The sequence below is a fragment of the Somniosus microcephalus genome, unplaced genomic scaffold (assembly GCF_052327205.1).
Source record: "Somniosus microcephalus isolate GS21.2 unplaced genomic scaffold, FLI_Smic_1.0 unresolved_chr1, whole genome shotgun sequence".
NCBI classification, from domain to species: Eukaryota; Metazoa; Chordata; class Chondrichthyes; order Squaliformes; family Somniosidae; genus Somniosus; species Somniosus microcephalus.
The window spans coordinates 149210655-149222927 of record NW_028225179.1 but is presented as its reverse complement, the minus strand read 5'-3'; the positions used below and the strand labels follow the sequence as shown (position 1 = coordinate 149222927).

Genomic DNA, 12273 nt, shown 5'->3' with positions numbered 1-12273 from the left:
CTGGGCCCGAAAATGGACTGGTGTTATTTACCGAGGGAGAACAATTGTATGATAATGTGAGACACGAAATTGTATTGGTACTAATGAACTTAACCATGCTACAATGGCCAGGATATTGTGAAAGATTTACTAAAACTAGAGAGTTGTATGCATATATGATAAGGAATGTAATTAACCAGGCTGCTGATGAAACAGGGGCTACTAGTTTCAGGGGACATGCTGCATTCCACCAAAGAATTAAGAGGGGCTTAGGAAACGATGTACTCACGGGAATAAATACGGGGACGTCATTCATTAATGCCCTAGATATACAAGGAGTCCAGAGTAGTGTGGAACAATTACAAAGGGTAACACAACAGATTTTAGAGAAAGAAACTGGTTTGGTTCGACAAGGATCAGAGTTAGGAGGACACACGATAAGGAAATTACTCAGGTGAATCAAGGTTATAGAGGACCATGCTAGCACTATCAACAAACTAAACCATAGAGATGAGGAACAGACAAAAGATGGGGTAGGGAGAGGCTTGTGCCATGCCTATGGCCAAAGGACCACCGGACAGTTAAAACACAATCTGGCACAGATACAACGAGGTGAGGGACCAGACTGGATTAACAGCACACAGCTCTATGGCCTGAGCCAGAATCCAGGCCCTCTGAGTGCTTGTACCCTCAAGGGGATGACCAGAGTATAGCCAGTGATACAAAAATGCAAAGCAGAAATGACAGCAATGATAGGCATGGTACTCATGATACCAGTGGTGGGACTAGACACGACTCCATACCCACAGTACCAGGTAACAAACATAGGCATAGTGAGGGGTGAGACATACCTCCGATACTATCCAATTGATAGCTATGCCATCAGGAAGAATGGTACTATAAGAGACATCTCCCTAAACAGATGCCATGGGAAAGGTACGCTTACAATATGCCCACATCCGGTAGAAGGCCCTAAGGATGAGTGCGGCTATAATAAGACAGAGGGGTGCATGTTAGAATTATCACATGTGGATCACCATCACACCCGCTCGGGATATAGAGGCAGAGGGGAGTATTGTATAGCCACCACAGAGACTGAATACCAATATAGTAACCTTGTATGTGTAATCACAATGCCTAACTTCTGCTTCACACCAAAGATCCATAGAAACATAGAAGATAGGAGCAGGAGTAGGCCATTCAGCCCTTCGAGCCTGCTCCGCCATTCAATGAGATCATGGCTGATCATCCAAATTCAGTACCCTGTCCCTGCCTTCTCCCCATATCCCTTGATCCCTTTAGTCTTAAGAAATATATCCAACTCTTTCTTGAATTATTTAATGAACTGGCCTCCAGCGCCCTATGTGGCAGAGAATTCCACAGGTTCACCAGGTGAAGAAATTCCCCCTCATTTCAGTCCTAAATGGCTTACCCCTTATCCTTAGACTATGACCCCTGGTTCTGGACTCCCCAGCCATCAGAAACATCCTTCCAGCATCTAGTCTGTCCAGGCCTGACAGAATTTTATAGGTTTTGATGAGATCCCCTCTCAATCTTCTAAACTCCAGTGAGCATAAGCCCAATCGACACAATCTCTCCTCAGACGTCATTCCTGCCATCCCAGATATCAGCCTGGTGAATCTTCGCTGCACTCCTTCCATGGCAAGAACGTCCTTCCTCAGATAAGGTGACCAAAACTGCACACAATACTCAAGGTGCGGTCTCACCAAGGCCCTGTACAACTGTAGCAAGACATCCTTGTTCCTGTACTTGAACCCTCTTGCTACGAAGGCCAACATACCATTTGCCTTCTTAACTGCCTGCTGCACCTGCGTGCTTACCTTCAGCGACTGGTGCACAAGAACACCCAGGTCTCTTTGCACTTCCCCTTCTCCCAATCTATTGCCATTCAAATAATAATCTGCCTTCATGTTTTTGCCACCAAAGTGGATACCCTCACATTTATCCACATTATAGTGCATCTGCCATGTTTCTGCCCAATCACCCAACCTGTCCAAATCGTACTGGTGTTTCACGACATCCTCCTCACAGCATACCCTCCCACCCAGCTTTGTGTCGTCTGCAAATTTGGAGATATTACATCAAATTCCCTTGTCCAGATCATTAATATATATTGTGAACAGCTGGGGTCCTAGGAGCGATCCTTGCAGTACCCCACTAGTCACTGCCTGCCACTTGGAAAATGACCCGTTTATTCCAACTCTTTGCTTTCTGTCCGCCAACCAGTTCTCTATCCAAGTCAATACCTTGCCCCCAATCCCATGTGCCTTAATTTTGCATGCTAATCTCTTATGTGGGACCTTATCGAAAGCCTTCTGAAAGTCCAAATACACCAAATCCACTGGTTCTCCCTTATCTGTTTTACCAGTTACACCCTCAAAAAATTCCAGTAGATTAGTCAAGCATGATTTACCTTTTGTAAATCCATGTTGACTTTGTCCGATCCTGTCACTGCTTTCCAAATGATCTGCTATTACATCTTTTATAATGGACTCTAGCATTTTCCCCACTACCGATGTCAGGCTTACTGGTCTATAATTCCCCGCTTTTTCACTACCACCTTTTTAAAATAGTGGGGTAACATTAGCTACCCTCCAATCCATGGTACTGTTCCAGAGTCTATCAAGATCTGGAAGATGACCAGCAATGCATCTACTATTTCTAGGGCCACTTCCTTAAGTACCCTAGGATGTAGATTATCAGGCCCTGGGGATTTATCGGCCTTCAGTCCCATCAATTTTCCTAACACCATTTCCCTACAAATACTGATTTCTTTCAGTTCTACCCTTTCATCAGACCCTATGTTCCCCGGCATCTCTGGGAGGTTATTTGTGTCCTCCTTTGTGAAGACAGAACCAAAATATGTATTTAGTTGGTCTGTCATTTCTTTGTTCCCCATTAATGAAATGAAAGAGGATTTAAGTAAAATGGTGAAACAATATGTAATGCTGCAAAGGAACCTTGGGGAACTAGAAAGGGACATAGAAGTAGAACTACAGGAGGGTCCATTGTATAAGAAGCTGTGGGATTGGGGGATGAATGTCAACATCCACCCATGGATCTGCATTACGTCTCACATACTAGTTATAGTACAATTGGTTTTGGCGGTAGGAATGGGAATAGCAGCATGTGCCGCCTGTAAAAAACGTAGAAAACAAAAAAGAAGGAAATGGAAGAAATGTACACGACCTTGATAAAGTAGTAATGTATGTCGTTTGGTGGTAATTGTTACAGAAACCTCCTGGGCAGATTCACATCGAGCAGATAGAATATTACTATAAACGAGCGAAGGCTTGGGAGAAAGACCTGCTTAATGGATGTATAGTACTAATAACCTTAATGCTTATAACCTATGTAATTGGATGGATAATATGTTGATGGAAAGGGTGTAGGGGGCCTAGAAATCAGGAGGATAATATGATTATATAAACAAGGTGACCCAATGGCTTGGATTTGATCACCACCCCGGCAGGACACCATAATAGGAAAGAGAAATAATCGGGTTGGTCAATGATTAAAAGGGATTAATCAGGACCAAAAGGGGGACTGAAAGGGTTAAAAAGAGCTAAGATGAGGGGATTAAGGAACAGAGTATATATCCAAACATATAAGGAATTGGTATGAACAATGTCCAGAAGGAAAGTCTGGTGTAGTCGTGGCCAAAGTGCACAAACCGTGAATCACTAACTGAGGAATGTATTGAGAGAGAACGTATGGGGTCACAAGACCAATGCACACAGGTCACAAGATTTTGCACCCGAAGCCAACTGTATGATGAAAGAAATGTATACGTGTAATGCACCTAATTGCAAACAGTAGCCACGACTCAGAACAAAACCTGTATATAAGGCAGGAGATTTTCAACGATCGGGGAGCATTCGTCCCAGCATGAGTGTCTCCCCTGCTGGCTTGTAAATAAAGTTGCTTTACTGAACGAACCTCCGGACTCTGAGTGATTGATTGGGAATAACGTGGACGTCGACCCTTTATATTAGTGGGTCCGTCTCGGGGAGAAGAAGCTCTCCCGGTTACCCTTAGAAGGAGGAAAGGTTCAGCTGGGAAGGGCGGTGTTTCCTGTTGCTGAAGTGTGCAAAGTATCGATGGGTTTTGGAGGCTGTGGTTCATCTGAGGGTCCCTGTGTTGATCATGTTCGGGGAGCTGACATTTTCAGCTGACCAGTTGAAGGCGATGCTTTTTAGAAGATGGATTTGGTGTGTGAATAAAACTTTAACTTCAGGACTGCTTTTAACCACGTTCCTTTGCAAATTAGTACTAAAAAAAAATTCTCTTGTATTTTTATGTATAACAAATCAAATTATGAGATATAAATCAGGCCAAAGGAACCTATATGAGTTTTACCGGGGTTAATGGCATCCAGCATTTCTCTCCACACTGCGTACGGTAAAGGGCCGTTGAATTTTTCGATAGACAGGGCGGCATCTGCTAATGTCAGTGTATTATGGTCCTCACTAATCCTGCAAATATCAAACAATTGGTTATAAATTGAACAAAAGCACTTTTCTGAGCTATTTTACCAAACTGTGCAGAGTTTCAGTAAAGAGCATGGCCTACCTCCTCTTCTGACGAATTTCTTCCTGAAATAAATAAAACACAATCTGAGTTGACAGAGACTGAGCGTCTATATCCCGACAGCAGAAATTACACCCAGATTGTTACAAGCTGCTGATAATTGCCAATTGTCACTGCTGCCCACACACAGATAGAAAGAGGATATTACAAAAATGATATAGAAGCACTGGAGAACGTTTAAAAGAGATTTACAAGAATGATACCAGAACTGCGAGGGTACAACTAACAGGAAAGAGTGAACAGGAAAGATAATTCTCTAGAAAAGAGAAGACTGAGAGGAGACCTGAGCGAGGTCTTTAACATTATGAAAGGATTCGATAGGGCAGATGTAGAGAAGATGTTTCCACTTGTGGGGAGTCTAAAGCGAGGGGTCATAAATATAAGAGAGTCAGTAATAAATCCAAAAGGGGAATTCAGGAGCAATCTCTTTACTCAGAGTGTTTAGAATGTGGAACTCGCTACCACATGGGGTAGTTGAGGTGAATAGCACAGATATATTTAAAAGGGAGCGAGATCAGTACATGAGGGAGAAAGGAACAGAAGGATATATTGATAGGGTGAGATGAAGTAAGGTGGGAGGAGGCTCGTGTGGAGCATAAACACCGACATAGATCTGATGGGCCGAATGGCCGGCCTCTGTGCTGTAAAATTCTGTGTAATTCTATGAGCGGCATATTTCAAAACAGGCCAATGGAAATTACACGAAAAATTATTAAATGTATCCGATAGAAACAGGATATAGTTGATAAATCTTATTAGAGGATCAGGTATTTGAAATCAACATCAGTGTCACTCACAGACACAGTGCCTCTCACACCCACCCTACCAGACACACCCACACACTCACAACATGGGACTGGAACTGGATTGGAATGTGAGTTTCAGGAGAATATTAAACTTGGGCACCACAGAAATAATTACAAGTTGAGTGTCAAGATCAGGGTAACTCATTCCCGGGGAGGGTGCAGGTATTCCCGGGATCCTGTAGATATTGTGGGAGGCCGTTTATTTCGGTGACAACAGCAGATCCTCCCCGGATAGACAAAACAATCGCTCGATTTAAATCAGTGACGAACTTTTGGGAAAATGCTGCATTTATTTCAAAATTCTCGCCCGTCAACTTGTGACTTTGAACTTTCACTGAACTAAACTGAAATATAATCCTCACCGTCAGAAATGTCAGCTCGTCTTTTTGCTCCATCTGTTTCTGCAACTTTGATAATTTCTCCTGAATAGAATTTAAATTCTCTTGAATCTGTCGAAGATTTTCCTCCATTGATTCTAGAATCTCCCCCTCTTCTTCCCTGAGGTCTCGGATTAATCGCTGCTCTTTCTCACTGAGAATCTGGTGTATTTTAGCGAACTCGGATGTGATGCGGGTCTGCAGACTGCTCGAGTGTTCCTACCAAATGAAATGTGAAAAATAATACTGTATTCCGCAATAAAAGCAAAAAAACCCGAATCAAACTTCGAAAATCAGCAAAGGGAGATTTACCCTAATTTCGGAAACCTTCTGTTTCTGCCGTCGCTCTGTTTCTAGAACCGCCGATTTCTTCTCTGTGAGAGAATCGAAGGAAGATTTCACCTGACCCTGGGATTGGGAGAGAAAATTACAGAATAAAAGTGTTAGACATGAAAATGTGATAAAATAATCAGGTGATCAAACCTGTTCCTTTTACCTTGTAGATTCCAACAGCTTCTTTAATGGGCATGAAGTTGTGAGATTTGTGTTCCCGCGCATCTCTACAAACAAGGCAGATCAATTTCTTGTCAGTTTCACAAAACAACTTCAGTTCTTCCTGATGTTCCTCACAGTGAAGTTTACTTTCCTTCTCTTTCGGATTCAGCTTTAATTTTCGAGCTTTCTCGGCCAGATTCACTAAGGCCCGATTAACCCTGAGGTTTATTTCCTGAAACTCCGCTCTACATTCCGGGCAGGAGTTTGTCTCCTTCTTTTCCCAGCACTGTGTGATACAGGAGCGGCAGAAGTTGTGCCCACACTCCAGTATTACCGGATCGGTGAAGAAATCCAGACAAATGGAACAAATTGCCTCCTCGGACAGACTCTCGGCCTGCTGTCTGGAAGCCATGTTCACCCTCAGCACTTCCTGATTCAAACCGCTTTCAGTTTCAATGTTTACTGCGCTGCCGAACAGCCTCAGTTCAGCGATTTCCCGATGAAGTTCACGGCAATACTCAGGGAATTATTAATTTACACTAATCTATGTCCCGGTTACTTATACACAGGGAGATAAAACCTAGAGCAGATTAAAGGACAAACAGTGTTAGAGGGCGGAGGGGAATAATTGAACCTTGGCCGGGAGATTGCAGCTCCGTGGGGTGTGGCAGTGAAATAAAGTTATTCCTGTGCCCCTTCGGGTAGCCCCTGCTGCCTCCTGTTATGCACCACCTTCTCCTGAAAGACGGAGGGACGTTTGTCAGTGAGTGTCGTGCAATCTGTTTGAGTGAGTAGCTGGCATTGTGTGCAAGCTGTGAGATTTGGGTGTGAGGTTTGCAGCAGTTGTAAGTGTGTTATAGTGTGAGCTTGAGTTGATGGTATGAATGTTAGATTAGTGAGTCGTGATTGATAGAGATTGCTGATAGGTGAGTGAAGGGGTGGTGAATTGAGCAGTGTGTGAGTTCAGTTGTATACATCTGATATTTGAAGATGACTTCACTGATGTTGACCACTTGTGTGAGGTCATTAAACATCTTGCGGCACTCTAATCGCGCATCATGATACCCGCGTATATTTCTGGCCTGCTCCAATTCCCAGCACTTGAACTTTCTAAAACTGGTCTTTCTTGGGGCTTTGAGGCATTCCCTGGGCTCCTCCCCCCGGGCATACTCACCAATCCTCCAATCACAGCCTCTCTTTCTTCTGCACATGCTCGCTGATCAACAGTGACTACAAGTTAAAGTACTTAATTGGCTGTAAAGCGCTTTGAGACGTCCTGAAGCCATGAATGTTATATAAATACAAAGCTTTCTTCTTTCTATTGATCTCAAAGAAAAATCTACCCAGTGTTGGAGACGGTGACAGAAATGAAAACCTTTGCATGATAGCATTGCACTGAAAATCTATCCAGCTGAAAAATTTCTTTCAAATCTGCGCTGATCACTCCTCTGCCCTCCTCCATTTTCCCTCTCCCGATTCCCAGTCTTAGTAAAGTTTGACCCTGAGGCTGGTGATGGATGCATCTTGAAACGTCAGAGACTTTTTTCTCTTTGTAAATGCGATACTATTTCATCCAGATGTAACTGGGAACTGGGGCTGGATCTACCCAGAGAAACAGGACACTAGCCATTTGAATCAGGAAGCACAGAAACTGGTCATGGCTTCCAGACAGCTCCTTGACATTTATAGCACGTTTGTGTTTGAGGGTGAGCGGCTATAATCATTAACATAATTCAGTTTAGAATCATCGAATGATACAGCACAGGAGGAGGCCATTCGGCCCATCGAGCCTCTGCCGGCTCTTTGAAAGAGCTCTCCAATCAGTCCCACTCTCCTACTCTTTGTGCACAGTTTCGTTCTCCTTATCTGAGAAAGGACAGACATGCCTTAGAGGCAGTGTAACAAAGGTTCACTAGATTGATTCCTGGGATGAGAGGGTTGTCCTATGAGGAGAGATTGTGTAGAATGGGCCGATACTCCCTGGAGTTTAGAAGAATGAGAGGTGAGCTCACTGAAACATACAAGATTCTGAGGGGGATTGACAGGGTAGATGCTGAGAGGTTGTTTCCCCTGGCTGGAGTGTCTCGAACTAGGGGGCATAGTTAGGGGGGTCAGGATAACGGGTAGGATAAGGGGTCGGCCATTTAAGACTGAGATGAGGAGGAATTTCTTCACTCAGAGGGAGGTGAATCTCTGGAATTCTCTGCCCGAGGGCTGTGGATGCTGAATCGTTGAGTATATTCAAGGCTGAGAGAGATAGATTTTTGGACTCTAGGGGAATTAAGGGATATGGGGATTGGGTGGGAAAGTGGAGTTGAGGTAGAAGATCAGCCATGATCTTATTGAATGGTGGAGCAGGCTCGAGGGGCCATATGACCGACTCCTGCTCCTAATTCTGATGTTCTTTCCCCGTAGTCCTGCTCAATGTTCCTGTTTAAGAATATATCCAATTCCCTTTTGAAAGCTATTATTGAATCTGCTTCCATCACCTTTTCAGGCGGTGCATTCCAGATCATCACAGCTCACTCCGTAAAAAAACCTTCCCCCGGTTTCTTTTGCCAATCACCTTAACTCTGTGTTCTCTGGTTACCGACCCTCCTGCAAATGGAAACAGGTTCTCCTTATTTACTCCAGTTTTTGCTAATAGTGCGCTAAAATATGAAATAGTCATGGTCTGATCTACCACGTGGAGAAGATGATTCCACTTGAGGGCAAGACCACAACGAGGTGCCATCAATATAAGATAGTCACCAATAAATCCAATAGGGAATTCAGGAGAAACGTCTTTACCCAGAGAGTGGTTGAGGCTTATTGCACAGATGCATCTAAGGGGAAGCTAGATAAGTACATGAGGGAGAAAGGAATAGGAGGATCTGTTGACTGGGTGAGATGAAGTTGGGTGGGAGGAGGCTCGCGTGGAGCATAAACACCGACATGGACCAGTTGGGCTGTTTCCGTCTTGTAAATTAAATTTAAAAACAACAGAAAACTTGTTTTTTATCAGCATACAAGGAAATCCATTGAATTGCTCCCGCCAAGAGATATATTTGGGAACTACTTTCTTGCTATTGTGGGTATTGCTGCTCTGACTGGCGGTGTACCCATGTGCTGGAGAAAACCTCCTGCGCTCCACGTATTCCTGACACAGCCGGAAACTGAAGCGGTGAAACTGAAGGAAAGTCGCTGCGCCGCAGTTTGCGCCTGGAAGGCAGCGGATCCGCGCATGGCTTCCAAGCACCAAGCCGAGGGGCTGGCGGAGTATCTGAACTGCCCCATCTGCCTGGACCTCTTCACCCAGCCGGTGATCCTGGACTGCGGCCACAATTTCTGCCAGCACTGCATCCAGCGGTACTGGGAGGACGGCGAGACCATCTCCTGCCCGGAGTGCCGCAAGGTCTTCCCCGAGAGGAGCCTGCGGGTCAACCGGGCGCTGGCCAATCTGGCGGAAAAGGCTCGCAACCTGATCCAGGGTCCCGGCGCCAAGGAGGGCGAGCCTCGCCGCCAGGTGCAGCCGGAGCCCCGGGGACACAAAGCCAGCCCGGAAGGCAACCGGGGGCTCGCCTTTTACTGCGGCGAGCACCGGGAGGAGCTGAAGCTCTTCTGTGAGACGGACAAGGAGCTGATCTGTGTGATGTGTCTGGACGGGAGAAACGGCCAGAGTCACCGATCCCACAACTTCATGCTGATAAGTGAAGCCGTTGAGATGTACAAGGTAAAATAAAAATGTTCCTCTGGGCTTCTCTCTCACCCCCTCCTTACTCCGCCGTAACTTGGGCGTAAACCCGTTTACACACGGGAGCAATTTTAACTTAACCCGCCCCTCGGGAAAACTGACGGGGTCTCGATTCAAGCGCTGGTTTTCCAACCCGCCCAGATTTTACTGTCAGCGCAGAGTAAATATCGGGCGGGGTGCACAACCGGCGACCCCGTGGGGTCGATTTTAACTCCGCCTTGAGGTGGGCTTTGAGGCGTGTGGGGGGTTAAAATCGCAAAACCTGGGGGTCGGGACCCCACCCGCCTGGTTCCCGACACCTAACCATTTTAACCCAGGCGTGTCTGATGGTCCGAATCAGTCCCGCCATCTTTAAGGCACTTAATCAGCAATAATTGGCCTTTATAATCCCATTTCAACAGGCCCTTGCATTTTTAACCCTTTTCCCACGTAAAACACGCCTGGTGGGGTTCCTCTTTTAAAAGAACCAAATGAATTAACAAATAAAACTGTAAATAAACCATTGAAACTTCACCCGAGCCCTAAGAAATCAAATTAAAATTTGGTTATCCAGCCCAATAATGCACTCCAGTCCCCGTGGCGCCCACCGGTCATGGAAGTGATCGAGCGCGCCGGCGGACACCGCGTGCTCCATCTCCAGGGCCACCCGGCCGCGAACATAGCCGCGGAAGAGAGGGAGGCAATCCGGCCGGACGACCCCCTCGACCGCCCGCTGCCTGGACCAATTAATGACTTTCTTAGCCAGGCCCAGGAGCAGACCCACGAGGAGGTCCTCCAACCTGCTTGCTCGCCTGGTGGGGTTCACGCCTGTGAAACCTGGCGTGAGCACTATTGGCTTGCTGACTATCGGCTGCAGGTCAACCATTAAAGAGGAGATTTGATCAGTCATCATTTGCAGGTGGCAGGACTTTGTTGTTTCAGGCCTGGGGCAACTTTTATCAGGCTCAACCACACCTGTGGAAGGTTGGAGCCTCACACACATCTCCAGTGTGACCTCCTGGGAAACCCCGCTTGCCACCTTCACTCAGCGCTTCCTCAGCGGAGGCATATACCAGAAGCATGGGAGCCATTTATTTCCTTTCCTTCTGGGCATTAGATGAGCTCGAACACCAGCCGCAGAACCAGGAACAACAGCAGCAGCAACAGGAGCGCCAGGCTGCTGCTCACCCACCTGAGGCTGCACAGGCCAGAAGGGGCCAGTGCTTGGAAGTGGCTTGAGAGCACCTTGCTGCACATCAGGGGGCCATGGGGACCTGTATCTGCACTAGCAGTCCTACTCAGAAGGACTTCCATGAAGGTCTGGTTTCTCTGTTCAATAGATGCCCATCGCTCTTCAAGAGATGTCATTCTATTATGAACACTCACCATGTTTTCCATACCCTGGCGACTTATCTCCTCCATGGAGGTTGCCATCCTTTCAATGGCGATGCCTTCATGTGCCAATGACTCCACAAAGGCTCTGCTCATGTTCGCTATGGACTCCTCCATTCGCTCCACACTCACATCAACCCTGGAGACAAAACCTGCCAGAGACTCCTGCATCTGTTCCTGGAGTTCCAGCCCTGCTGATCTTATGGATGGACCCAGAGGCAGAGGGTCGACATGCAGCTGAGCCGAGCTGGCAGAGTCCTGCGCCCTCCGACTAGCACTCTCCACTGCTGTCCCTGTCTCCACAATCTGCTGATGCTTACTTGTGAGCTGTGATACTCCAGGTGACAACACTACTCTATGTCCTGAAGGTCCCACCGAGGTGTGAGCGTCTGCGCTGGTGCTGGGTGCACTGAATTCTGCTGACGCTGTGCCCTCAGAGGTTGCAGATTCCTCTGAGGAGTCTGGAAGCTCAGGCTCTTCCTCGTGGGGACGGGGGCTCTCGATGGTCCTGTGGGGAAGTAAAGGAAAGAGTTAGAGATCTGAGGTCAGGGTTACTTGCATATTGCAGATGATCATAGGTCCATCTGTTATAGCTTCAGAATCATTATCAGCGACTCATGCAATGTCAGTGAGAGAGATGGAAAACTATTCTGTCACCAGCTTGCTGTGACGCACCCGTCTGTCCGTCCCCCACTTGCGCCTCATCCTCCAGTCCTACGATCTCCAGGACCGCCTCCTCCCAGGGGGTGAGGTGAGCTACTGATGGTGGCCCTCCTCCTGTCCTCGCTCGTTCTCTTTTATTGTGAGCTCTCTTTTCCTGCAATGAGGGAGACAAGTGGAGTTTGAGTGAGAATGAAGGAGTGAGTGGAGAGAATCCATAGCATAGATGCTTAGAAGGAGA

The 12273-nt window shown here is 46.5% G+C and overlaps 2 protein-coding genes across 2 annotated transcripts in view; one reads left to right on the top strand and one right to left on the bottom strand.

Moving 5' to 3' along the window:
• Positions 1-7357, bottom strand: part of LOC147096233 (zinc-binding protein A33-like) — a 41877-nt gene extending 34520 nt beyond the window's left edge. The window contains exons 1-5 of the mRNA XM_085975087.1: positions 6270-7357; positions 6086-6181; positions 5759-5992; positions 4573-4595; positions 4360-4475 (exon numbers count right to left, since the gene is read on the bottom strand). Of these exons, the coding sequence (XP_085831213.1) occupies positions 4360-4475; positions 4573-4595; positions 5759-5992; positions 6086-6181; positions 6270-6680 (880 nt within the window). The 5' untranslated portion in view covers positions 6681-7357. The remainder of the gene's footprint in view (positions 1-4359; positions 4476-4572; positions 4596-5758; positions 5993-6085; positions 6182-6269) is intronic.
• A 1692-nt stretch (positions 7358-9049) lies between these two features.
• The window catches only part of LOC147096232 (zinc-binding protein A33-like), a 31457-nt gene continuing 28233 nt past the window's right edge, over positions 9050-12273 (top strand). The window contains exon 1 of the mRNA XM_085975084.1: positions 9050-9980. Coding sequence (XP_085831210.1) covers positions 9372-9980 — 609 coding nt within the window. The 5' untranslated portion in view covers positions 9050-9371. The remainder of the gene's footprint in view (positions 9981-12273) is intronic.